Here is a 27,664-nt window from a genome sequence, read left to right as displayed (position 1 = left end):
GACTTTGTTCTGGAACAGTCTGCGTGCACTAATGTCTTCTGTGAACCCACTTCTCAGCCCAGCCGCGGATGCAGCCAGCAAGGCGGGTCTCCTTCTCCGTCCGCATCTCTCCACATCTCCTTAAGTCTAAAACCCTTTTTTCTCTTGGCTCTTCTTACTCCAGTGATGAGGAGGAGGAGTTGCATAGTAAGTAAGCAACTTTGGTGTCCGTGGCTATTCTCCAGAGTCTGACCAGTGCTGAAAATGCTGTCAGCTTAACTAAGAAATTGGGGACTTTTATCCCTTGCATGCCGTCATTTCTAAATCACTTGTCTTCATGCTTCGCTTTGAAAATTAACCTGGATGAAACCATTTTGACCTTCTGAACACCACCTGCACTGGTTGATCCCGTGGCCTGACTACAGGGCATGGGCATGTGTTCCTGTCCCACCTTGTACCTTGTGTGTACTGAGCACTAATTTCACAGAGCTTTCTATTTGATAACATAAATTTCATTTTTCCTTATTTTGCTTTTTTTGTCTCATGGGACACCTAGATATCCACCTTTGGTATTTAAAAGCTAATGTTAAACATTTTTCTTCTCACCTTTCAGACGACACGTGTCTTTAAAAATACCTTTCCCTTGGGGCACCTCACGGGCTACAGCATGTGACTCTTGATCTCAGGGTTGTGAGTTCGAACCCCACGGTGGGCAAAGAGATTACTTTAGAAAAAAAAAGAAAGAAAAAATACCTTTCCTTTGCGGTTACACCCCATGAATTAGGGGGTGGGCGTTATAGATTCATTTCCTTTCTTCCTACCTTCTTTCCTTCGGAACTTTTATTTTTCAATCTAAACTGCGGTGTGGATTTCAGATTAATATATCCTTAATTGATAATGCCTAGTTTAAAAACTTTATAAAGTATCAGTTTTGGTAATCTTGGAAAGGAAATGAATTCTCTCCCCTCCCCATGAAAAATCACTGTTTTCAATTATTCAGGACTTCTAGAATATTTCAGGATTGCTATTTTTAATGGAAAAAACATTTCTATAATAAAGGTGTAAATAATGAATTATTTTCATTTCATATAACTAATATGAGTCTCAGGGAATTACAGTATTCATATAATTGAACACCCTAATCCCTACCACTTGCTGACCCTATATTTCAACAGTATTTAAGTGTCTATTTATTTAAATACTAAAATTTTATAATTAAGCAATATTAAGTTCAGAGTGACCCCTTTGCATTGTTCTTACAGGAAAGTACCTTTATGTACAGTAACAAGTTTAATTTCTCTTAAATGGAGGTCTTATTATATTCAGTCCTTTTTTCACAATTAAAAGATGTTTGGTAATAGGCATACCATGAGATACTTACTTTATACCAGTTGTAATAGGAGGGAAGTTATGAAAATCCACTTACAACTTTGAGTGTTCAGAAATTCTCAAGCCTGTTTCAGCTCAAAGTATTTGTGATACCCCGGGAAATAGGTCTATTTATGGCCACTAAAACAAAGGTCCCAGTGGCATTTCTTCTACCACTAATACAAAATTATTAATATAAAACAGCTGGTTATACAGTTAACCCAACATGATGGAATCATAAAAATATGGACGCTTGAAGGGACCTTTGAATCAAGTGTCTAGCATTCCTCAAAATGTGTTCCTTAAACTCAAAAATAGCAGTAGGCATTAGGGAGGTGGAGGGGAGAGGAAGATAAAGGGTTGGTTCATGGCCACATAAATTTAGGAAATTCCAGTTAAGCTGGTTTCAGGTGCTGATGTGCACATTGTGAATTTCCAAGGCAGTGTTCAATGAGCTGTGTTTCCCAAACTTACTAGCTTGGTAACCACAATATGTGCCTGATTATACACGACACCTCACAAAACTAGTATTATGTGGAACACACTTTGAAAATATTGACCATGTCCATCCAGTAGTTCTGACCCTGGAATGTTATAGTATATTAGGTCTGCAGGTTACTTCAGGACTTGAAGAAAAGCCTAGTTGGAATACGCTGTTGACCTGCCCTAGCACCTCACAAGCCACCTTCAGTGACAGATTTTTCCGCTTTTGTCTATAATGGTACCGTGGAAGTAACGTTGGTTATTTCATCCTCTTAGGTGCTCTGAAAACTTGATGACACTTTAGGAATCTCAGGCATTGGTGGATTAATCACTGTTTTCAGAGCCACATCTAAGATGTCACAGCAAATGAATTAAAATTTTTTCAGCAGTGAAAAGGTTGGAAATCCTTGTAAGAGTCAAAGATTGTCCCAGTACTCAATCACATTTTTGTTCAGTTTTTAATTTATTCAACAGAAAACTGCTAGGAGCTTATTCTTGGCCAGGCTCTTTGCTGGTTGGTATTTTTCCTCATTGTGGATTTTACGTTAACTTGTTCATATTACTAGGGTGGTAACTTCCCGGGAAAGGTGATTGCTCCCATGTACAGACAGAGTCCTGGCAGCGTGAGAGAATTTAATGCTGCTTCTACCATGTAAGGTTCCTTGGGTAGAAAAGGTTTTAAAAGCACTGATATAAACCACACTCTTGGTTTTTTGTTTAAGTAAATTAAAGCATCTGAGGTTAAACTGCTGTTTCACACCTAGATCATGCAGAACTCGGGGACGGATCCCAGATTTTCTTCTTAACTCTGTTCATCTTTCACAACTGGTTGTTACTACCATGCATTGTAAGTGAAATAGAAGAAGAACCCAAATACGTAAAAGGAAAAACCACAGAGAGCAGTCTTTTGAAGACTTAGAATTGATTTTTAAGTTTCTTAGGCATTATTCCTTCTTGTTGGCTATTTACTTAGCAAGAGCTACCATTTTGCATTTTTATTCAGAATCTAGAGCAGGTTGGACATTTAAGAGTTTTGAATGCTGGTAATGTGGTAGTGGAACATCTTCAAATCTCTATCAAATTAAAATATTACAATAATCTCATTATAATATAAAATTATAACAATCATAATAATCTCAAAGTAATCCTTGAAACCCATCTGAAGGAAGAAGTGTGTGTCCTGTTCACATTATAACAACAGTGGTACTTGGGAACAGACTTTGCCTACTGGTATTTCTATACCTGATCTCCTAAAAATTGGAAACCATTTATCATTGTGTGATTGAGACCTTCTCCTGTAAGTCCTAAAGTAGCTCAAGCTTTATTAACATGTCATAGATAAAAGAATGTAGTGTTCCTTCTGTTTGCTCCACTTAACTGCCCTGCTGTCTGACCTGGCCCTTACTTGTAATGACCTGCTTCACTTTATGGTCTGGTTGTCATAGGAGGAGGAAGGATGCATCTGCCCTACACATTGTCAGTGTCAGCCTGGCAAGGACTTTACCATGTGCTTTATCTCCCCGTCTCACAGATGAGGAAATGAAATCCCAAGATCTCACCCCAAATTAGGGACAAGACCAAGATCTTTCAAGCCAGCTCTGATGCTCTTTTCCTGTTCACTTATCCATTTCCTTCTAGGAATGCTCACGAAATTATCAGATATACATTAGCTAGACTTTTTGGTATGGAAACCTTTGAAAGCAAAATGAACAGCATGCAGAATACGATATTTAATTTTCGATTTTATGTTCTTCCTGTGATGTCATCTCAGAAAGATGGCCTGTGGAAACAGAGCATTGACAAGAACAGGAATTAAACCTGTTTCCTGTATGTTTGAACATGAGGAAAAGAATGTTGTTTAGGGGTTTGCTCACTAGCTTGAATCCTGGATTAAATATTTTGTCGTGGGGAATTCGCCTCTGTTGCCGCCTGTTTGTAGTTCCGATATTGAGGGGTTAGAGTAGAATTTTTCCTTCTTCCAAACCCTTGCTTAGACAGAGAAGGCACCGCGCGCTGGCTTTCAGACGCTCTTTCTGTTCTACACGTATCGTCGTAAACATTCTAAACATCGGCTCCATCATCCACGCACAGTCCTTCAGTTCCAACGTTTTCTCTCCCGTTTCTGTTTTCCAGATTCACGGCCGTTCCTCGGTACCAGTGCCAACCTGACCGAGAGGTACTGCACGTTTATTTTGTTACTCCTTTCCCTGAGATGAAATGAAGGAAACCCAAAATGTCTTAGGACGTTTAACTAAGTCAACCAAGAAGTGAATTCAGCCCATGGGATTCTTACTTCCTTGAGTAATCAATTTGGAATAATGGCTACAAGTGGTTTGTAAAGAAGGCTCTGGCCTTTTCAAATAATGTCCTCAAGAGTCTTTTACTTTTGCTCTCTACACTGTCACAAGGATACATGTTTGCATGTTTATTCAGGAGAGGAAACACTTGTATTTGACTCTGTGAACTTTAGTACTCTGCTTATAGGAATTGTTGTCCCTAAGCCCGACAACATTTTGTTTCATTGTGTGTGTGTGTGTGTGTGTGTGTGTTACTGCTGCCTTAGCCATTTTAAGCTTTTAAAGTCTTTTTCTTCTGCCTGCACGGATATGGTACACAGTTCTGTCCAAGTAACTGAACTGGTTCTTTACTTGACAGCAGGCAGAAGATTTGTATGCTGACTAATTGTTTATTTTTATATTCATCTTGTCATGCTTATGGGGCTCTAAAGCATTCTAATGTAAGCATAATGGGGGTTCTGGTTGTTGCCCTGCACTTTAAGCTGCTCTCCTTTTCACAGAGGCATAAGCTGTTACTCAGTGATCCAGAACTCTCAGTATGAATGCTTCTCTTTGCATTTCTGTGACAGTTTATTGATCCTTTGTCCTCTAGGGCAGTGGTTCTCACACCATTTCCCCTTCATCGTCACGACAGGCTGCTTTATTTTGTAAGCAGTTCTTTATACATGAACAGACCTTAGCTATTGAAGAGGGTTGTTCCCCCCTCTTGAGTTGTGCCTCTGTTCTCTCTCAGAGGCCCTTGAGGTAAACAACTTTTCTGCAGAAAAGTTCTTAAAATAATGATTTGTAGGGGCGCCTGGGTGGCTCAGTCGGTTAAGCGGCTGCCTTCGGCTCAGGTCATGATCCTGGAGTCCCAGGATCAAGTCCCGCATCGGGCTCCCTGCTCGGCGGGGGGGTCTGCTTCTCTTTCTGACCCTCCCCCCTCTCATGTGCTCTCTCTCATTCTCTCTCTCAGATAAATAAATAAAATCTTTTAAAAAATAAAAAAAAATAATGGTTTGTAGAACACCTCAGAAAAGCAGTACACGTAGATTCCTCTTCTGTGTAATGGATTGTGTGTACAAGTGCCCAGCATTCTTTGAGGAAATGAGCCATTGTGAATTTCCTACGATCCAAACTTAGTCCATCATAGGTGGACTTAGGTTCTTCGTAGCCTCCCTCCTAAAACTGTGCAAAGCTGTATGCACCAGATTGATTGCCAAGGAGCGTGGGCATTGTGCTGTGCTCTGTTCTCGGATCTTACTGTGTGGAGCCACCCAGCAGCCTCTGTCCATCCTTGCTCTTGCCTCCCGTTCTCATGTGTGTATGTCAGTTGACTGTGACTTGTAGCTCAGATGTATATGGTTGCAGAGAAATGTATTTTTTAATCTGTGTTTAATTTTTTTTTTAATTAACTTCTGTAGTCTTTTTAAAAAAATCAATTGCCTTGTTTTTATTTAGCATAACAGAAGAGACCTATAGTTTCCTGCCACAGAGCCCCTCCAAGAAAGATTTTGAAGGGAAGAGTGGAACGAAAGTCAGTCGTACATTCAGCTACATCAAGAATAAAATGTCCAGCAGTAAGAAGAGCAGAGTAAGTACCGTTGGGGGCCTTCCCTGTGTGGCCGCCTTAGTTGCTCACCCGTGGACTCCTGTCACAGCCTGCATACACCCAAAAAGTAATGAAATAATGGGGACATAAGGAAATAAACCCAGAAATAATCTCTGAAATAGCCTAATATTTGAAGAAAAATGGCGACAAAAGGTGATACCACTGATTGGGTTTTTACTGTGTGCTGAGAGCTTTTCATATGTTATTTTATAGAATCCTTTCCACAGCCGTGGAAGGCAGATATTATCTCCCTTTTCTGGGAGTCAGCTACCCTATCTGGTTGTGTGCCCCCCACGTTAGTGGAACAGAGGTCCAAATCTGGACCTCTTTGGCTTCAGATTCCATACGCTCAAGCACATGTCTTAATTGGTAAACCAGCTTTAAAATGTACCTGAAGGGGGTGCGCCTGGGTGGCTCAGTTGGTTAAGCGTCCGGCTCTGGTCATGATCTCGAGGTTGTGAGATCGGGCTCTGCACTCAACGTGGAGTCTGCTTGTCCCTGTCCCTCTGCTCCTCCCCCCACTCATTTTCGCGCGCTCGCTCTCTCTCAAATAAATAAATGAATAAATAAAATCTTTAAAAATAAATAAAATAAAATGTACCTGAAGGATTTTATGCCAAGATCAGGGGATTTAAGATATTTATATTTGGATTTAGAGGTTAGAAAGATTGTCCCACAGAAAATTACAAGAACTTTTAAGATGAGAGTGGATTCCTAGATCTAGTCCCAATTGGATGTGCATGTTGCAGTGAATTCTTTTTAGTGAGTGAGGTTATGTTAAAGTACTTAAACATTTTTGTCTGTTTTTTTTCATACTCATAGGAATATTTAAAATATAAAAATAAAAAGATAAAAACCACCTGTAATACCCCACATAGAGGTAGCTACTCTTCTCATTTTTTTCAATGTGTTTTTAAAAGCAAGGAAGACAAAGAGTTACTTTTATACTGATTCCCAGTGTAAACCAAAACCAATTCAGTGTCCCATCAGTGGGGAAAAAACTTTATGCCTCCCACTTCCCCTGTACTCCATTCACCCACCCAGATGCCAGCAAAATAAATAACAAAAAAACAAAGCTTTTGAATGGAAATCAGCAAAGGAGCTCTTGCCAAGGAATCACTATATATATTGCATGTGTATACATGTGCTTGGTATGTATATACGTAGAAGTAAGGGAATGAACAAACACTGAACTCAAGAATATTATTTTAAAAGTGCACCCCTTGCACTCCCCTCAAACCTCCCCCCCCCCCCCCCCGCCAAAATACAGCAAACTTTTTAAGCCCTTAGTTAAGTGGGCTGGTAGAAGTAGAGCCAATGAATTTTATGAGGTTTTGTAAATAAGATCACTTTCTTTTAGCAAATGCTAGGTTCAATCCTCAGAGGCATTTTTCCACAAAACCTGCCACCAGAATTGTGTTTTCATTTTTCCTGCCCAGGTGCAGAAGGGGAGGAAGGTGGGCCAATCAGGAAAAAACAGGAAAAAGATGCAAGGAGTCTAGCAGATTGTTTCTAGAATAATCATATATACAAGTATTAACTTTAGACATAGCCTTGTTTTATCATTTAAAAAAATTCAGGTTAAATAGGGCAGAATGTTTATCAGTGTTCCACAGATTGGCGGCAAGGCTTGAAATAGAGCCTTATCTTTTTGAGTTATCACTTCTGGCTCGGACACTGGTTGGCATCAACAAAAGAAAATCTCCTTGCAAAGATCACTGTAAATTAGCCAACTATTACCAAATGACGTCTGTAGATGGTCTCAGCATTCTGCCAGGTGCTCCTAAAGAACTAAAGATCATCATCTTTATTTTGAGAAATTTTATGATCTATTTGGACACTTTCAAATGTAGTTGTTGTTTTTGTTCTGTTTTTAAAATGTGGGATCTTCAATTGGGAGACCAGTAAATAAGTGGCGAGTCCCCTTTCCATCCATCTCTGCAGTGACCACGTTAACTTTCAGGGCAGGGCAGTGAATACACCACAGATTGCATTAATGAGGGAATACAACCAGACATAAACAAAACCATGTAAGATCAAATTGAGTAACTGGAACCTGACTTTTAAAAAAGTCTCATCCCATCCTCCTTATTTTACAAACTGAAGCCCAGAGAACTATGCTTCAGGTCACAGACTAGATAATATTAACTAAATAACCTCTTTGTGGGCTGACTTCTAGCAATTCGTATAATTCATTTCATGCTCACTCAGAATCTAGCCATTACTAAACAGTATCTTTTTAACTTTTTAAATAACTCAGAGGACTGGAGTTTGCTAGTAGGGAGTGAGAGAAAGGCAGGAGAAAAGAAGGAAATTGTTAGAGCGGAGTCTGTCATCCCTGACAGAGACTGTATCAGTTGACCTTTTGTGTCCGAGCGTCTCCTTTGCCAAAACGACAGCACTGTTTTGCAGTGAGACTGGTTCCTCTTTCACACGTGGCCTCAACATTTGGTCTTTGGGGGCTCGTGTTGCCTCTGGCAGTGGAAACTCTCAAAAAATTATGAATCTGGGGGAGCCTGGGTGGCTCAGTCAGTTAAACGCCTGCCTTCAGCTCAGGTCACGATCTCAGGGTCCTGGGATCAAGCCCTGCATCGGGCTCCCTGCTCGGCGGGGAGTCTGCTTCTCCCTCTCCCACCCCCCTGCTCATTCTCTCTCTCACTCCCCTCTCTCTCTTTCTCTATCTCTCTCAAATAAATAAACTTTAAAAAAAAAATTACAAATCTGTAACCCTGGATGGCAGTCCTTCACATTATCAGGTGTTTAGAAAAGTGCCCCGCTGGCCAAATGTGTCAAGAAGGTTGAGTCACCTTTCATGTAGAATAGCTGGCTTTTGTGAATGTACCAGAAGATAGTAAGAAATAGGGGCAATAGTATCAAGTTACATTAAATACGAATCTATTGTATGTGCTTAAGAGTTAGTCTGTATGTCACACTCCTAATATTCTAAGGAGCCAAAAGGAGCCAAAAAAAGTATTCATGCTTTGCCTGTAGCACTGAGATAGAGATAGACAGAAAATTCCTCATATTTTGCCTGTAGCACAGATATATCTATATCTCTCTCTAGATAGATAGATACAAGATTTGAGAACTTGAGTACTGATCCTTCATATGTGCTTTTAAAAATTAGCAGTATCTGGGGGCGCCTGGGTGGCTCAGTCGTTAAGCGTCTGCCTTCGGCTCAGGTCATGATCCCAGGGTCCTGGGATCGAGCCCCGCATCAGGCTCCCTGCTCCGCGGGAAGCCTGCTTCTCCTTCTCCCACACCCCTTGCTTGTGTTCCCTCTCTCACTGTGTCTCGCTCTGTCAAAAAACAAAATCTTTAAAAAAAATAAATAAAAGTAAAAAAAATAAAAATTAGCAGTATCTGGCATGAGTAATTAAATGTATTCATTGTTTTTTTCAAAGGGGGCGAGCCTAAACAGGAAGTATAACAGGAAGACTGGCAGGTTCTGCTTTTGTCTTTTTAGTATCTTCTGATAGTACCATTTCCTGCTAAGTATGTTTGCTTGCTGCAGAGTATTGAAACACTACTGTGCATGGTGGTCCCATTCACAAAGGGAGTGGAGTGAGCCCCTTTGGACCATCCTGTCACACTGGTGTTCTTCTTGGAGCTTTCCCCCTCACAGACAACTAGGACGCGGTCAGAAATGTTTTACGGAAATGGCTTGAAATGGGCGTTTGGGGGGCAAGGGCTGCGTTCCTGCAGAGCTGCTGCCGACAGGCTCTGCCTCCCTGGGTCTGTGCCCCCATAAAAGGACTATCCCTGTGAGCCTTACGGAGGTGCCCGCTGGAGTGTGTTTGCAAAGGCTGAAGTCTGTGTGAAATCCGGTTCTCTGTGTGGTTCCTTCTCCGATCAGAGATGTGCAGCGGGACGGGGGCTTCACGGCAGCTTGTTTTACAGCTGTCTGGAGTGCTCTCTGCACTCCTCGTTGTAATTGCTTGTCTAAAACGATAGGTGGGGGAAAGCAAGAACTCGTGTTCCTTCTTAGTACCCTGGTGTAGTTGTTTCCTGCAGCCATCCCGGAAATACCGGGAGCTCCAACTTCCCCATGTTGTTGAACATGGAAAAGTCACACTTGAGAAAACAACTGGTCATCACTTGACCACAAACTTCACCAAACACTGTTCTTAGGAAATATACATTATGATTCGACATAATGAGGAGTCTTAAGTAGATGTGTTCCTTAACTTCCAAGTGTCAAAAAACTGGCCTTTGTCCTTCCAGAGTGTCCATCTTGCAACCGAAGCACCGTGCACACACACTAAATTTTGGGGAATTGGTTTTGTTTCATTTCCCGCGTCCTTTGTAACTAGGGTAGTTGGCTTTGCCGGCAGCATGCAAATGGTTAAGCCTGTCTTAAGGAAACCAGCAGCCTCAGCCCTCCCTCCTTCCCTTTCTCAACCAGTCCCTGGCTTCCTCTTATGGTCTCTCTGATGGCAACTTGAAGCTGCTGAGCTCTGCCCTGTGGGCATGAGCCCCTCCTCCTGTGAGAGCACATTTCCTGGCATGGGGGTCGAATCATGTCGGTAAAATGGGGTCGGTTTCCTGAAGTACCCCTCATAACAGTGAAATTCATAGGACACGGGGAGGTAAGAGTCTGACTTCTTTAGAGCACTAAATTCTAATAAACAGAGACAATGGGAGTTTATTGTTTTGCGTTTATCCTTGGAAGGACTAGTTGGGCTAATTGCAAAGGACGAGGGTATTATTTATTATTTAATTGGATTTGATGAGTATTGCGAGGCTTGAGAGAATGTTAGTTGCCATAGAAGATTTTTTTTCAGCTCTTGGAGCATGCTTTAGCTTTCGTAAGCAAAGAGGCAGATGCTTTTCGGTTTAACGTTTGTGCACAGAAAAGCCTGCAGCAAGATTTAGTTAAGAGAGAAATTACTTGAAAAAATTCCACTTGTTATTGATGGTTATTAGAAGATTACGTTCTGTAGCGGTTACTGATTGTCACAACAGTTTCCTGTTTGTAAAGTGAAATACTTTGTTTTTTTTCCCTCTCTCCTTAGTTTTTACAGTTCTAAAGTGTAACAGTTCAGTTCTTAGATTTTTATTATACGTGTTCAGTTAACCAAGGGCTGTACATGAATCAGACTTGGCCAGCACTCGCCGGTTCAGTATAGCCGATGGGCTCTGAATTAGGATGTCGGGAGACCAGGGTTGTGATGTTGACTGCCAGTCACTTGCCGAGTGACCCTTTGTGAGTCAGTACACGTCTCCAGCTGCTGGTGACAGAGTGTCGTGAATGAGCGCACAGCTGTGGAGTCAGCCAATCTGGATCTTACTTCCAGCCTGCGCAGTTACTGGCATGTGGCCTCAGATTCACTCTTCAACATCCCTGAGTCTCCTCAAACATGCTGTGAAGATCATAACTAGTACTTCACTGGGTTGTTAGGAGAAAATACGCCTAAGTCGCCTGCTGTCGTGCTTGGCACATAGCAGCTGTTGAGAGTTGGAGCTGGTATTTATCATCTTTATCTTCTCAGTTGTACAACGGGAAGCGTGATGCCTACCCTTCCTGCTTCAGAATTATGGAGTCAGGTGCAGTCACATACGTAGAAGGCGTTGATTCCACATGTAAGGCATTTAGTAGTTGTCATGATCACAAACTTTGGGGTGCCCATGTTGCAGGAATTTTTTTTAGATGACAACAATGGTATGTGTGTATGTGGGGGACAGTTAATACTTCCGGCTAGAGGGAGTTCGAGAGGAACCCTGAGGAATGCTTCCTGCCATCCCATCGTCTTCCCTCTCCCCAGGGCTGATCTGAGAATGGCTGCCGTCTTTTCTGCTCCCTACCTGCAGCTGGCCCTCAGCTCGTTGCTTGCTTCCTCCGTGGGCCAAGCTTGGGCTTGCTGAGGAGGGTTCATAGGCCACCCCAGAGTCCCCTCCTCCCGATCCAGAAGCCTCTTCCCGGGGTTGGTCCTGGGACGTTGTATCCATCGGTGTGAATGCCGCTGAGCAAGCAGCCAACAGGACTGCTTTGCCTGCCTGGTCTTCCCGTAGCATTTCCAGTGTAGCTGGAATGCTCACAACTTAGAAAAACTGTTGTCCAGGACAGTGCTCCTAACTTGCATCCAAAACACTCCCCGCCACCCACTGATGACCCCATGCCACCTGGATGCCCAGGTAAGGGGAGGGCCTTCTGGTGTTCAATCAACTGTTGGTGCTTTTCTTTGGCAGGAAAAGGAAAAAGAGAAAGAGAAAATCAAAGAGAAGGAGAAAGATTTGAAGGAGAAGGAGAAGGACAAGAAGATCGTCAACGGGCACACTTTCAGTTCCATCCCTGTTGTGGGTCCGATCAGCTGTAGCCAGTGCGTGAAGCCCTTCACCAGCAAGGACGCCTACACGTGTGCAGGTAAGCGACCGGCCTCTTCCTGTGAGGCACAGCCCTCTTGGCTCCGGAAAGCTCCTTCCAGGTTTCCCATCCATCCATCCATGTCTCTTTCTGGTGTGTGTGGAGATTGGCCCGTTATGTCTGTCTTAAACATCCTGTGTGTCGTTGATTCCAAATGTAGAACATACAGCCGGTATGTTTTTACAGAGAGCCCCGATTTCTTATATTCTGTTCTGTCGTCCCCAAGCCCCTGCCTGTCCCAGAAGTCTGTGTCAGCATCGAAACAGCCTCCCTTCCTCAAACTCTAAAGCTACGCAGCAGTCCCTCGTCAGGTCCTATATGTGCTCGTTTTTTATTCTGGTACTTTGGCGGATGTTTCAGCCGTTTACCAACATCCGGTCATGGTGACTGCCAAGAGAAGGTTCTTGCACGTGCAGAGATGTCCCATATTGACCTGTAGCTGACTTGCTTCAAACCACCTTAAAGCCAAGTCTGTGAACTGAGCCCGGGTCCTGGTTTTGATAAGATACTGGGCAGAGGATGGCTAGCTTTTTTTGTCAAGGACCACTAGCAGATATCTTAGACTCCGTGGGCTGGATGGTCCCTGCACAGCTACTGAATTCTGCCCTTGTGCAAAAGCAGCCTAGGCGAAACATAGACCAGTGAGCATCGCTAGGGAAACTGGAATTTCATGTGATTTTCATGTGTCATAAAATATTGGTCTTTTTTTTTTCCCCAACCGCTTAAAAAGGTAAAAACCATTGGTAGTGTATGGGCCATACAAAAATAGGCTACGGGCTGGATCTGGCCCACAGACCCTGCTCTAAGGCACTGTGTCTCAGAAACACCTGTCGTTGGATATATAGAAAGTAGTGATATTTGCATGCACACCGAGGTAAATCAGTGCGGCTGTTCGTGGCCAGAGGGACCAGGCTGGAGATCCAGCCACCCCAGCCCAGCCCAGTCACCCAGGAGGGTGAGGTGATTAGCACCGTGTTATACCTATAACCACGTCAGACAAAACAGTGACTGATTCAGATGATCAGGACGTCATGACATTGTCTTGTTTTCAGTCATTGTGTGGAGTATCCCAAGTGATTTGTTACCAAAAATAATTAACTTACTGGAATTTGAAGTTTTTAAAAACTTGTTTGAGCAGATTCAAAGCTACTGCAAAAATGATTTCCACCCACTTGCTTTCTTGAAGAGAAGAGTGGAGTGAAGCTCTCCTGCAGCCCGACTTGTCGCTGTGGCAGCTCTCGTGACTTTCTGAATGATTGGCTTTATCCTCACATTCTTTTAAGATGACTTTTGTGGGTATATTATATCCCAAATGTTGTCTGCAGCCCTGTTTGTTGTACTGTCCTATTTAAAACAAAACAAAACAAAACAAACCCCACCTCGTGGGAAGAGCTCTCATCAAGATCTTTATGCATATCACACACACTTACGTCCTCCTTCCTGCACGTAGCCTCACCAGGAAAGTAAGTGGTAAGTTCTTTGTGACCTCTAGAAAACAAGAGGCCACCACTGTCTGCTACCTCCTGCATGTTTATTTGGGGGCCCAGGTTCTATGAGGCTCTTCCCTGGGACACTAACTAAATGTCCTCTGGTTAGTTTCTTAGCCACTTGACACAGCTCCTTGGTACTGGAATGATGTGGTTGCCCAGGGCCGTAGTCACCAAGTACTTTTTAGTACGTTCATGTATCATTAGTACGTTCTTAACCTACTCACAAGGGGTATATATATTTAATGCAAGAATTACATGCTTGTCCTGTCCTGCACTTAGAAAGAGCTCATTCTGGGAGCACCTGGGGGGCTCATTCAGTTAAGCGTCTGACTCTTGATTTCAGCTCAGGTCACAGTCTCAGGGTTGTGAGATCGAGCCCCGCGTTGGGCTCCGTTCTGGGCATGGAGCCTGCCAAAGATTCCCTCCCCACCCCCCAGTAAAGAAGGAGGTGGGGAGAAAGGAAGGAGAAGAGAGGAGAGGAAGGAAAGAAAGAAAAGAAAGCTCATTATAGGAATAAGAGAAGTCAGATTTGCCATTTTCTTGTTTGCTGGTTATTAGTCTTAATATATTGTCTTAGGTCAGTGGTTTCTTTGCAGGAATTTGTGTAAGCTACTTTTTCATTGTATTTTAGTTGAAACTAAATAGAATCTATAAGCTCACTTCATTGAGCACCTATAAATTTCCACTCATCACAGCATGCTGAAAGTAAGTGAATGAGGACAGGCACCACTGTCCTCTCCCCTTTCGAGTGCCCTTACCTCTAGAAACCTCTAGCACATATAAAGTGAAACTGCCCAACATAAAGGGCCTAGTGAGGCACCGATATATCGTCTACAGTTTAACTCTGTTTCTCTTTAAAGTCAATGTAAATGAAAGTTGTAAAATCTTCCTTCCATATCCCAAAGAATCATTTTGTGTATCCCTCCTGCAAAGTGCCTGTTCTCCATTTGAGGAGCACCTGGCTCAGAGAAAGACAGAAAGACCTCATATTTCTTGATGGGACAGTATGAAATTGATATTCAAAGAATTTCAGTGAAGCGGACTGAATACCTACTTTCTGCTATAAAACAAAAATATTCAATGCAATATATTAAAAAAACAAAATGAACACATAACTGAGCCTACAGAAAGGAAAATCCCTGAAGGAACTCAGAATCAGAGCACTAAAGAGCCTCTCCCTTAGTAGGGAACAGGATATGTGGCTCTAAGGCACATAGTGGGAGCTGGACCTGAGACCCCCGGATAAAACCGAGAGCTTTAGAGACTGCAACATCCATACTGAAGGACCTAGAAAAACTCCACCCACCGGCCTTTTAGAAGCAGCAAGGAAATGTGCCTTCTCCCAGGACTCTGAGTGAGAATTCTGCATCATACATGAACCTGGGGTCCAAATTCACACCATCCATACCCCAAACTAAGAAATTTTCACAAGCAGTTGAATGAAATCCCAATCTGAGAATGATAAAACACTAAGGAACCTCTGCTGAAACAAATGCAGACCTGCATCACAGGGTCACATTGACAAAACAGGCTAGCTGGAGGTTCCCACGGGAGGAAAGAAGGTCCTATAAAGCTGAAACTGAGCTTACAATTAAAACTACATGGATGCCTGGGTGACTCAGTCATTTGAGCATCTATCTGACTCTTGATTTCAGCTCAGGTCATGATCTCAGGGTCGTGGGATTGAGCCCCATGTCAGGCTCTGTGCTGGGTGCAGAGCCTGCTTGGGATTCTCTCTCTCCCTCCCCCTTTACCCCTCCCCGCACTCGGGCGCACACTCTCTCTCTCAAATAAATTAAAAAAAATAAAATAAAATACACAGACACCACATAGGGAAGTCAACCACCATGAGGAAGTTAGCAAATGCATAGGGGAAGATGTTGAGGATTATTAAGAGGTTAAAATACATAGAATTTCTAATGAAAGAACAGAACAGCTAAGGGGGTGGATTTGAAAAATAACTGAATAAAATTTCAGGAATAAAAATAGCCCTGGAAGGATCTTCATGGAGATTTTTCAGAAACGTCAGTGTTCTGCACCATCACTGGACCGTTGTGATTTCTGTTTGTTTACGAAGGAGGAAAATGACTTCCACTATGTCACCGGCTTTAGGAAAGGGAGAGCTGGGTGAATGTTCTAGGAACTCTTAAGACTGCAGACTGACTTTATTTTTTACATTTAACTGTCAATAATTATGCACTTGAGTTCCTTATCTTAAATGAAGTTCTTCAACAAAGACCAGTTACCTCTGCAAAGCACTGTGTTTGGTATTGTGATTCATTCAGAAGCCATTGGTCAAGAAATATTTATTGAGGGGCGCCTGGGTGGCTCAGTTGGTTAAGCGACTGCCTTCGGCTCAGGTCATGATCCCAGGGTCCTGGGATCGAGCCCCGCATCGGGCTCCCTGCTCGGCAGGAAGCCTGCTTCTCCCTCTCCCACTCCCCCTGCTTGTGTTCCCTCTCGCCGTCTCTGTCAAATAAATAAAATCTTTAAAAAAATATATATTGAGCAGCAGTATGTACCAGGCACCTTTTTTTTCCAATTGAATATGTTTGACATATAACATTGTGTAAATGTGAGGTGTGCAAACACATTAATTTGATGTGTTCAAATATTGTAATATATTTGCCGTGGTAGCCTTATTTAGCACCTCCGTCACATTACATAATTGTCCTTTCTTTTCAGTGGTTGGAATAACGAGAGGCACGTTTCTCGAGTTGCTTACACAGCGGCTTTTGAGAAGAGTTCTCAAAGTATAAACCTTGGTACCTACTCAGTGCAGCATTATTTGTAATGTGGAAGAATTTAAAGGAACTAAATAACCATCAGTAAAATATTGTATATTCATTAGACGTAATTTGGAGCTGATACTAAAAAGAGCAGACCGAGGGTCAGCCAACTCTTTCTGTGGAGGAGCTGGCAGAAGGTGTGCCGGGCTCTGCAGGGCTTTGTTGTGGCTGCTTGACTCAGCTCCTGGAGCACGGCAGCAGCCCAGGACGAGACCTGTGAGACTCTATTCACAAAATGGATATGGGCTGAATTCAGCCCCCAGACCACAGTTCACCAGCCTCTGGGATACCTCTGCCGACACAGATCTCCAAGACACTTTGATAGGTTGAAAAGGCAGCAAGTAGAACTGTATGGATGATCTGAATTTACAGAAACCAAGTGAGCAGTCACTGTTTATATAAATATGCAAGGGTATTTAAAAGGACATGCCCCACACTGTTAACGATTTAAAGGAAGAGATGAGGAGAGATCAGGGAGATTTAAGTTTTTATTTTATTCTCCTGTCTTGCTTGAGTCTTTTAAGATTGTACATATATATATATATATATATATATATTTTTAAGATTTTATTTATTTGACAGAGAGAGACACAGCGAGAGAGGGAACACAAGCAGGGGGAGTGGGAGAGGGAGAAGCAGGCTTCCGGCCAAGCAGGGAGCCCGATGCGGGGCTCTGATCCCAGGACCCTGGGATCATGACCTGAGCCGAAGGCAGACGCTTAACGACAGAGCCACCCAGGCACCCCAAGATTGTACTTACATATTGTTGGTATGAGCAAAAACGAAATGTAAACCTTGGATCACTGATAACTTTAAAGGTTTTTCTGGAGCTTTGCGCGGTGGCAGTATCGTAAACAATGAGGTTTATCCGAGGCGCGATTATTGCTAAAAGTTTTTCTCGTTGTCAGCTGGTCTCTGATGAAAGAGCAAAATATGTTGATATTTGACTCAAGAACTTCATGGACAAAGAGCAAACTGATACCAGAAAACAATCATCTTGACAAAAGACGAGAGTTGCACCAGACAGCACCAGCTTTAGTAAGAAGCAATGTAGTTGCTTCTACCAACTCGGTGCTAAAATGTGATGTGAAATAGTATCAGGAGAGTTAGGGACAAAAGAGATGGAAAATCTTTTTTGAAGACCCAGAGAATCTTCTCCTTTGTGCTGTAGGGAACAGTGAGAACCATTGGTTTCTGGTTATAGTAGATGGATGACTCCTGTCATGACTGGCTCCAGACAACTTTTCAATTTAAATTCAGATTGGAAAAGGTTGTCTAGTTTATGTTCAGTAAATGTCTTCTCTTCCACTGCCATTGATTTTTATATATACATTGTTTCTAGGTGAAAACAGTTGAATTTTATTCTCCTTGGCTATATTAATTCTTAGCCTACATTAGACTATAATGACTCAGAATTAAACCTGCATGGGATTGATTTGTCAGATAGCAAAAAATATCTGCTGTAATGTAGGAGAATGCACTTCTTTTAACCACAGGCATCTTGAGCCCTTTTTTGTTTTCTTGATACCTCTTCCTGTTAAACATAAATGGAACTTCTCTTTTGCTGGGCTCCCTCCATGAGGAAGCATAGCCGGTCTTCCTAGACTGTAGAACTGCTCACGCTGTTGGAATAGTGTGCACTAGGATTTCCCCTGGAGAGGGGGATCTGGGGATACCTCTTGGAAACTTCTGTGGCCCAAGGATACCAGAGGAACCCATGAAGAATCACTTGTGTGGGTTCTGGTACTAACGAAAAACTAAATGTAGGAGGTTTGAGACTCGTGGACTTAGGTTATCAGCCACAAGTCTGTGTAGTAATTAAATAGTTTGATAGAGCAGTGGTTTTCAGAATGTTTTTTGTGGAACTGTTTTGGAAGCTCTACGGATTTTTGAATATATACATGTATATATTTTTGAACTAATTGTAAAGCCACATTAAAAATCCACATGCTCAAAAATATAACCAGATTTTAACATCAGCATATTAACTTCAGCTATCAGCCTACCTGTTTGCATTTTGCCTCCTATCTCTAATTAATTAAAGAATATAATGTGATTGCAAAGAAAGCCAATTTTTTTTTTTTAAAGATTTTATTTATTTGACAGAGAGAGACACAGCGAGAGAGAGAGAACACAAGCAGGGGGAGCGGGAGAGGGAGAAGCAGGCTTCCCGCCGAGCGGGGAGCCCGATGCGGGGCTCGATCCCAGGACCCTGGGATCATGACCTGAGCCGAAGGTAGACGCTTAACGACGGAGCCACCCAGGTGCCCCGAAAGCCAATTTTTAACCTGCTAATATTTGGAATCTACTTATCTGTGTGACTTATCCTCTATATTGTGTACGCAAAACAAAATACAGGAGTAATTTAGATGCCGAGGTAGTTAACATAAATTGCAACTGTCCTAGGCATCTCTGATTTCTGATTCTTAGATCCATTAAAGCAACTTTATTGTCTTCATTTACTAACTTTAAAAGTAAATGTTAAAATTGTAACTCAAAAATCCATCCTAAATATTTTACATATTTGATGTCCCGTATAACAGTATTTCACTCAAGACCTTTTAAAGGAGGAAACCAATAAAATACCAGATTGGCTACTCGATTTATGTAACAGTGTTTATAATGGGATGGAACTTTTCTGGATGGAATTGTGTGGCTTAACCGTTTCTTCTGGAAGCAGTATTTCATGGAGTCTAGCATGTCATCACTGGTGTCTTTTCTGTTTGGAGGTCTGTCAGAAGGGAAGTATCAGAACTTCCTCAGCCAGGGGTTCTTTGTATATGGCAATAGCTTGATCCAGCAAAAATGTCACAGATTATGTTAGTTCTCCCTGCTCTGCAAAAACAAGAGAAAAGAATAATATTTTTGAAGTTTAAACTGAAAGAATCAGAGAGCAAAAAGGAATAGTTTGAGAGGGCCTGATTGTTACCCTCATCTGCACCTAAGGTTCAAAAATCCCTGTTTAATTTGCATACCACCCCACCTCAGAAACTGCAGGCCTCGCTCCCTGCCTCCCCTGAAGCTTTGCACTCAGCCCTGGGGGAGTGTTGAAATAGGCTCAGCATTTGGTGGTGGCATTAAGATGTGTGTATGACAGTGTGCAGCCTGCCACTAATTAAAAAAAAAAAAGAAATCAAGGCTTGAAAGCGAAGGAACAATGTGTAGTCATTTTCCCAAAGGAGCAGAAGCAATCGGCTGATTCTCTTCAGCTTCCTGAAGAACAGAGCCTGCAATGAATGTTTATGTGTGTGAAGCACCATCTGTTATCTTTGCAGGAAGTGGAAAATATGAGTAATTTGGAGATTCAGGATCTTTTTTTCCCTTTTCTCCATCCCCTCCCATGTTCAGGATCTTCCCAGGAGTCTCAGGAAATGTAACATCCCTCCAGTTAGTCACTTACCCTCCTGGTAGCTTTCCTTTTCAGTTTTCATAACATAACCCTCCATGGCTGACTCCTGGAGCCTCACACCCAAGTGCCTGCTCAGTCAGGTTTGAGTCGTGGTTTGGGAAGATCAGCCACTGATGGATGATGGTGGCTGATACTGATGGGCACCAGTCTTCCAAACGTCATTAGTCCCTTTAATGTATCCCTCTGCGTGCATATACTAAACCATTCAGCAGGATAGAGCATTTCAAAACCCATCAGCATCTCTTGACTCCACTGGAATACACCTGGACTAGTCTGAAGTAAGTCATAATTCTGGATGAAAGCTTGAATCCCTTTATGTGGACTTGCATGGAAATGGTCCTGATTACAGACACTGGAAACAGCAAGGCGCAAAGCCTCCATATGGTTTCTTTGCAGCCTGCTGGGGGGCGTGGGAGGTGGGGAACAAACCTCGAAAGCCAAGACTGAAGCCCCCTGCCAGGACTGCTTCGAAGTACCTTAATTTAGGAGAAACCTGGCAGGTCTTTTTTTCAGCCATAATTCGATTCGTTTTAGGATTAGGTCACTTCAGTGGGGAAAGGAAAGAGTGTCTCTCCAATTCTTATTTCTTCAGCTATGTAAAGCTTCCCTTGAAAAATCAGCTGTTCTTTCCAGCTGCCACAAATAATTTGGTCTTTGGAATGCATGGTGGAGTCCTTCAGAGCAAGGAATTCCTTATGTTTGGGTTTCAGGTCTTGTCAGGGGTTCTGTTTTATTTGCTTTAAACAGATGTAAGATGATCTTGAGATTACTGTTGATTTATTTTCTGTTGTGTTAGCAGCTTCTGAGTACTTTTGTGGTTGGTTGTTTCTCTTGATTAAAAGAATAAACAAGCAGATCAGCTGCAATCTAAAGAGGAACCAGGAGAGTGTTCAGAACGTGTGTGATGGTCAGATTTTGCTTTGGATTTTATCTGAGAAGGCAGCTCTCCAGATGCTGGTTTCTGATGTGTAGAGTTCATTGCTTAAATTAGATAGTAAAATACACATAATCGATTAAAGAAAAGACATGGGTCGTTTAGGGAAAAGGGAGGTAAAAGAAGAGCCTCATCCGTGAAGTTGGTTCCCAAGCAGGGCACTTTTGTTCTCTTGCATTTTGTTTACCGGCATTCTTAGGAGCACTTACCAGTGCTTGTTACATGAGCACTTCAGCTAAGATGTTGGTGCTCTTTTCTGTGGCTTTCCTCCTGTTCTGTGCATCAGCTCTGTGGTTATTACACCACACCAGCTACAAAGAACATTTTATGTGCCTTGTAGCTAATAAGCTCTATCAGTCCAAGACCACGATGTTTCACACTCCCCAGAGATTTTAAACAAAATAAGTTGCAGAAAGAATTTTGGAGCATGTATTTCTACATTGCTCATACTAACTGGTTTGTTGTTGTTTCCATTGTCACTTGTTTTAGTTTTAGTTTTAGTTTCTAGGTTGAAATGATAGGAAGCAGTTGTACTTTTCTATCCTTAAAGGTAACGCTTCAGCCTGTTGCTTGAGAAGGATCAGAGCATTTTCCCTGGATCAGTTTTGCTGCCTCGATGTGGCTCGGCTAGGCAGGATTCCGGGCATGTCCCTAAGGGTGATCAGTGACTCAGGATGGGAAGTTCCCTCTCTTCAGAACTCCGCTCGAGAAGGTGAATCCTCCCTTTCATAGCAGTCCTGTGATTCCAGTTCCATTCGGCAGGGCCGTTCTTCTTACCCTTCTATAAAGCAGACTTTCGGAGTTTCTTACCAGTTGTTGTTTGTTTTTCTGCTGAAAGAGAAACAACGTGTAGTATATAACAGCCCACCACAGATCTGTGGCGGTTGGTGGCAGAGGTTTAAAAAAAAAAAAAAAAAGGCAGCAACAGATAGATGATATTTCCCAGTTATGTGGGTTTTCCTTCATATTCTTTTGTCTGATGCCTCCTTGTAGTGAAAAAAAGAAATTGTTGAAGGCTGGACTGTTTGTGTTTAAATTCAGAGGAATCTAATTAGGAGCCGGCTCTGTTCTCATAAACCACTGTGCTGAGACCTTTTTGAATAGCTTTGAAAAATGAAAGCATGTTGCTTACTGCTATTAGGAAATTTTTTTTCTTTTAAATAAATAAAAGGCCAAATAATTCTTTGATCTCCCTAACAACATGGTATGGTTTGAGGCAGTGAGCTTAACGTGTATTAGATTTGTCTTTGGTTCTTCTGTTCTTGGTAATTGTCTGTGTTCCAGAACCGAGAATAAGATTTTAACCTCGTGACTCTGGCTGATGTCAGTGGGGCCAGAGTTTCTAAACCTCTCCCACACACCACTAAAACTGTGGCTGCGAACAGTCTGGGACAACTTGGTAACAGGCTGAGTGTTTTTCAAGTAGGTACTTGAGTATGTTAGGCAGGCATCCACACAAATTACTTATCACTGAGACTCGTGACCCTGTTACAGAGCATATTAAAATTTCAGCTGGGTTAGAGGTTTGGGGACCTGTCTCAGCTAACTAAGAAAGTGAATTTGTATGAAAAGTTGTTTTTTAGAAGTACATTTTATCATCATATCTGCATGGGTTGATTCATCAGTTGGAGATGTCTGTTAAGTCTCAAATACTGGCCTGAGAACTTGAATATTACTGAAGTCTGTTTCAAAGTGATGGTACCACTTCCTCAAAAATCACCTTTGCTTAATTCTGTGGTGTTAGAACTGACTGGGGAGAAAGGCACAGACAGAATGTACTTCGGAGACAGGACATGCGTGTCCCAATGTACTGACGGGTCTCTTCTAGATCAAAATTAGTGGCAGGTTCTCGGGCAAATCCCACCTCCTCTGTTGCCCATAGATGCCAAAAACATTGATTTTCGTGAAAGAGAAGAAAATGCACTTTTGTAACTGGAATAGAAGACAAGAGAGGCTGATTAAAAAATTGTTTTTAGTTTATCACAACTATGATTGACTTTTTTAAAGGATAAGGGGATGTTTATAAGGAAATCCAAGGAACTTGGAGGATATTAGGATATGATACACTGGGGTTTTGGTTTTTAAATACTAGTGGGAAGTAGTACATGGATAATGTAACAACACCTATGTACTCACCACTCAACATGAAAAAGTAGTAAAATTTGTTATATGGCTTCAGATTATTTTTCAGTCTTGAAGAAATAAACATTACAGTTGAATCCCCGTCTTTCCCTGCCTAATTCTCTTCCTCCCTCCCCAAGGACAAGCACTGTCATTTACTGGGGTGCCTGCCATGCAGATGCCTGGGAGCACGGAGTCCCTCTGTGTATGTAGTCTGTATTTTGTAATTTTATCTCCCACGTAAATGTTTAATTTTTTTGTTTTGAGTTTACATAAATGGTACCTTACCTCATTCTGTAATTTTCTTTATTCTCCTCAACATTAAATCTGGGGGATCCAGAGTATTGCAAATGATCAATCTAGACCATGGACTTCTAACTCTTAAATGGTGTTCCATTTTATGAATATATCAAATCTGTCCCACTACTAAGTCATTTGGGTCATTTCCAGTGTCTCTCTCTATTGTAAGCAGGGCTGCAGGGAACATCCCTGTACACCAAGGGAATTGCTAAGTCATAAAGCGGGCACCTTGTCAACTTAACTATATGTTGCCAAATTACTGTCCAACATGAAGGTACCAGCTTCTAGATCCCTCAGCAGATGCTGAGAGTTCCCGCATCTCCGTTTCTTCACCAGTACCTAGAATAGGCAGACTTTTATTTTATCCAGCCTGGTTGGACACGAAATAGTATTTCTCTGTTGTTCTAGTTTGCATTTCTCTGATTTCTAGAGAGATCAGGCACCGTTTTGTGTTGTGAATGACCTGTTCGTGGTCTGTACAACTTTTCTGTTGCATTGTCTTTTTCTTGTTGTTTTACAGTGAGTCTTAAACACTTTCAAGACTCTGCAATTGTGTGTGGCAGTACATTTAATACCATTTCAAAATGTGTCCGTGATATGGATTCATTAGTTTTCCTCATATGCCTTTATCTTCCACGTTTTAAAGTGTATTTTATTAAGTAGAAGGGAGCCAACGAGAGGTTCTCTTAAGCAAGACTCTGAGAGGGGAGAAGGAGGAATGGGATTAAACGAGGTATTTGAAACAGTTTAGCTGAGCGGGGATTTGTGAAAGACAGAGGAAAGGTGGCAAGGGGAGCTCTGGAGCCTGAAAGAGAGGATGGGTCACCTCGGCCCTTGGAACAGAGGGGCTCCGTGCTCCCAGGCATCTGCATGGCAGGCACCCCGAGTAAAGATAGTGTGCGGATGGGGGAATGCATCTGTCTTACTAGAAAATGACTGTAGGAATTTGTCTCGGCTACTGGGTGGTGTTTCTTGCTGTGGGTCCAGCAGCTTGGAGCTCACCCGCCCACCTCTCCCGCTCTTCAGACATCTAGTGCTTTTTACTGTGGGCCAGGAACTGGGGATAGGGATATAAAAATTGTACGAGACAAAGTGAGACTCCCTCAAGGAGTTTTCTGTCCGGTGGAACAGAGTGGCCAGTCCAGTACCGTGACGGAAGCAGGCGTGGAATTCCAGAAGTGCCGAGGTGGGGAATCTTTTCTTCCCTGGGTGAGCCAGGACTTCATCGAGGTGAGTCCTACCGACCCAGGCAGGGAAAGGGATACAAGCACAAAAGACCGTTTGCTCAGGGCTCACAGGCATGACCACACATGGTGAGGTGCTGGAAGCCAAGTAAGAAATTTGAGCTTTATCCTAAAGATGACCGGGAGCTATTGAAGAGTTTCTGGGAGGTGAGAGGCAAAAAAATGTTAAATACAAACCAATAAAGACATATGGTCCAGCCTACCTATTGGCTCTTTGGCCCTTCCTAGAAGACTGTTGGCTAGAGAGGCTTCGCTGGGGTCTGCGTCCTGGAGTAGGCGTTACGTGGCATGACACAGAAGGCCTAGCCACACTGACCTCTCAGGAGTTACACGGATTCCTGTTTGTGGTTCTGCTTTTTCTCTTGGTAGTAAAACAGTGACTTCTTTATCAAAGCTGATCCTTATTTTCAAGTCACAGAGAACTGGACAAATTAATGAGAGCCAGTGGTTTCCGGTTCTTTAGAGAAACATCCTCAAAATGTTTACATTTACGTTTACTGATTAGAATGAGTCACTCCCCAGGGGTCTCTTTCTGTGAAGGCCTCCTTATGCCCAGACAGGGACATTGCTGAGAAACCCCAGCAATTCCTGTTCAGTGGTACATAACCTCTCTCTCACTGCCGACTTCTAGAGCAGCTCACGACTTACGTGGAGCTGACCATAGGCGGTAGAAATGACAAGGAGCATGGCCTCCAAGTCACTCCCTTGCCATCTGCTCTTGGAGAAGAACTCGGGCGGGGCAGGAACAGAGTTTGGACGGAATTAAAACCTTCCAGGTTTTTCCTCTTGATGCCGACGTGAGCCTTTCCCAGCAGAGCCTCACCTCATCCTGCCGTTAGTAAAGGAACTTAGATGTCTCTTCCGGTTTGTTAACAGAAAGGTGACCAGACAGTGACTGTCACGGGGGTGGAGCCAGAAGAGGTTGGCTGGCTGGGGGCAGAAGCAGGCCTAGGAGTGAAAGTCCCCGAACCAAGCCTCATCCCACCCCCAGGACTGCAGACTGGTTCCGACGGTGGGCCATCCTGTTGACAAAAGCAGACGTGCTCCTCATAGCCTCCTGGGTGCTGGTGGCCTCTGTCCAGACTCCTCCAGTTGAGGCCCTTCCCTGACCGTAACCTACGGAGTGGCTGGAGCTACCCGAGTGATAATTCAGATGACGCAGAAGTTGAAATCTTTGGCTGCATGAACCTGGTGGGACGGTCCATGGGATTTACTTTGGAAAATTATCCCTTTCTTAAGAGGTGTGAAGAGTCTTACGGAATCACAGGCTGAAGGAACTTGGCGGCGGGGAGTGTGGACCCACCTCTCATTTACTAGGTGGGGAAAGGCCCTAAGGAAAGACTTGCATGGGTCAGACTAACTAGCAGAGCCAGGACTGAAATCAGATGTGATTGCACAGCGGCTCTTCCTGTGCTCCCGCTAGTGTTAATAAGTTGGCATCTCACATTTTATAATCAATGTTGTATCAGGGCACTTGGCCTTTGATAAAAAAGACCTAGTTAGGGTGTAAGCTAGACATTTGAATAGGAGCCACGAGCCGGGCACTGTGCTAGAGAGACGTAAAGATTCAGCAGGAGATGTAGCACTCTGTGGAGGAGAAAACCGTAAGACCATCACAGCACCGCGTAGCAGGCGGTGCTAGGGGCCCGGGAACCGAGTAGGCGTTGCAGGAGCAGCTGTTGAGGAAGGGCCTGTGGGAATGGGCCTCTGGCGCCTGGGGTTTTGGCAGCCTCCATTCTAGTGCCCTGTCCTCGCCATCGTTGCTCCCCTCTCCCCACATCCACACGTGTGCACCAGGAGAGCGTCTCGGCCCACAGTGAGTGAGTTGACGCGGGCAGGACCTGCGGTGCTGCCTGTTGAATGGTGTCTGGTTGATTTTCTCAGGGAGCCTTCCCCTGGAGAGGCTCTCGTCACTGGGTGTCCCCACAGACCCATCTTTTATTTGCTTCTGCTTCCCCTCTGGCCTGGCGCAGTTCTGTTTTATGACTTCATAGCAGCAGTAAGAGCTGACAGCAGCCCTTCTGAGGCCCAGAGGGCTGGGTTTTTACATCAGTGGCTTTGGAGCCAAGGGCTGAGGTTCGTGTCCTTGGCAGATGTGGTCTCCCCTCCGTCTTTCAGGAAGTCTCCCACTTTATCCTGAGTCAGGATTCCCAGATGTGCCTGGGTTGGTTCTGATGACCTTTCTTTTGCGTCTCCCGACTCCGGCTGGGTGGCAGAAAGCTCAAGGTGGTTAAGATCCCAAGCAGAAGGACATAAACAGGTGTCTTTTGACACGGCCATACAGATTTCCCGAGTCCTGGTAAGGGGCTCTATTGCGGGATTTGTTTGTGACTTCAGCTTCACATGTTGACAGCAGACACTTTTACTTTCCGTTTTGCTTGGTAGCCTCTCAGCTTCCTGCCTGAGAAGCTCCAGACTTCTCGTTTCCGCTAATCAGAAATCACATCTGCTCTCATTTTTGCTCCTCCCCATGACATCACACGCCTGCTTTCTGGAAGGGGACGGCAGTCTGTAATCCCAGTTAGAGCCACATTCTGACATGCGAGTGACTTCACTCGGGAATCCGCAGGCTGCAGTGGCTGCAGGAAGTCCGAGTCCAAGATCTCTTGGCTGGGTTGAAGTCACCTTGGGCTTTGCTTGCTTTTCAGGTTGCAGTGCTTTTGTCCACAAAGGCTGTAGAGAAAGTCTGGCCTCCTGTGCAAAGGTCAAAATGAAGGTAAGACATTTCTCAGGGTGGGGAGAGTCCTGGTTGGGGTTTTTGTTTATGGTAATCATTTGGTACCAACACTGAGACCAAAACAACCAAACAGTAATTCTTCTCTAAAGCGACCGAGTCTCTTCTTAATTAACACACTTGGGCATCTGTGGCTTTTGGAAAACAAAATGCTTTCAGAACTCCGTGTTAAATACACATTTCTCTGCTTTTCTAGCATCTCGGTGTTGTTGTTAAGGTGGTTTTGTTCAGAGCCACATCTGCAGGCCTGCTCTGCCAGCCACACACCAGCTTTCTCTGGGCCACCCTGAGGGCACCAGGTGTCATTCAGGGACTTTGAGCTGCTGGGGAGCTGAGGAGGGCTGAGGGTTTGACGTGGCTGCCCGGCGGCGCTCGTGTCCACGGGGCACGAAGCAGTTGGCTCTGGTCACGTGACGCAAGAATAGGACACGTGCCGGGCGTGTGGAGGGACCTGCTCTGGGCATGCATGCTGTGCAGTAATGGGCACCGCTTATCAGGCGGCCCTTAAAGAGAGTGGGTTTGGGGACCCACCTTCGAGGTAGCCTCCATGGTTTTCAGTGT

General features: G+C 43.5%; 1 protein-coding gene and 1 long non-coding RNA gene across 21 annotated transcripts in view; both read left to right on the top strand.

Moving 5' to 3' along the window:
* AKAP13 (A-kinase anchoring protein 13) overlaps positions 1 to 27,664 on the top strand; it is a 321,124-nt gene that overhangs the window by 256,402 nt on the left and 37,058 nt on the right. For 14 of the 20 annotated variants that reach the window (XM_064569923.1, XM_064569924.1, XM_064569921.1 and 11 more), the window contains 5 exons: positions 58 to 186; positions 3,964 to 4,006; positions 5,568 to 5,700; positions 11,908 to 12,082; positions 27,018 to 27,085. In XM_064569923.1, coding sequence (XP_064425993.1) covers positions 58 to 186; positions 3,964 to 4,006; positions 5,568 to 5,700; positions 11,908 to 12,082; positions 27,018 to 27,085 — 548 coding nt within the window. The remainder of the gene's footprint in view (positions 1 to 57; positions 187 to 3,963; positions 4,007 to 5,567; positions 5,701 to 11,907; positions 12,083 to 27,017; positions 27,086 to 27,664) is intronic. The other 6 variants (XM_064569925.1, XM_045899456.3, XM_064569926.1 and 3 more) reach the window with 1 other exon arrangement.
* Positions 12,089 to 25,582, top strand: LOC135361529 (uncharacterized). Its single transcript, XR_010404841.1, has 2 exons — positions 12,089 to 24,355; positions 25,246 to 25,582. It is a non-coding gene; the product is annotated as an uncharacterized LOC135361529 (long non-coding RNA).

This window comes from Mirounga angustirostris, unplaced genomic scaffold (genome assembly GCF_029215605.1).
Source record: "Mirounga angustirostris isolate CCGP_5_RB_7025 unplaced genomic scaffold, mMirAng1.0.hap1 SCAF_9, whole genome shotgun sequence".
NCBI lineage: Eukaryota > Metazoa > Chordata > Mammalia > Carnivora > Phocidae > Mirounga > Mirounga angustirostris.
The sequence above is the reverse complement of the archived record's forward strand: the minus strand, read 5'-3'. Positions and strand labels throughout refer to the sequence as shown.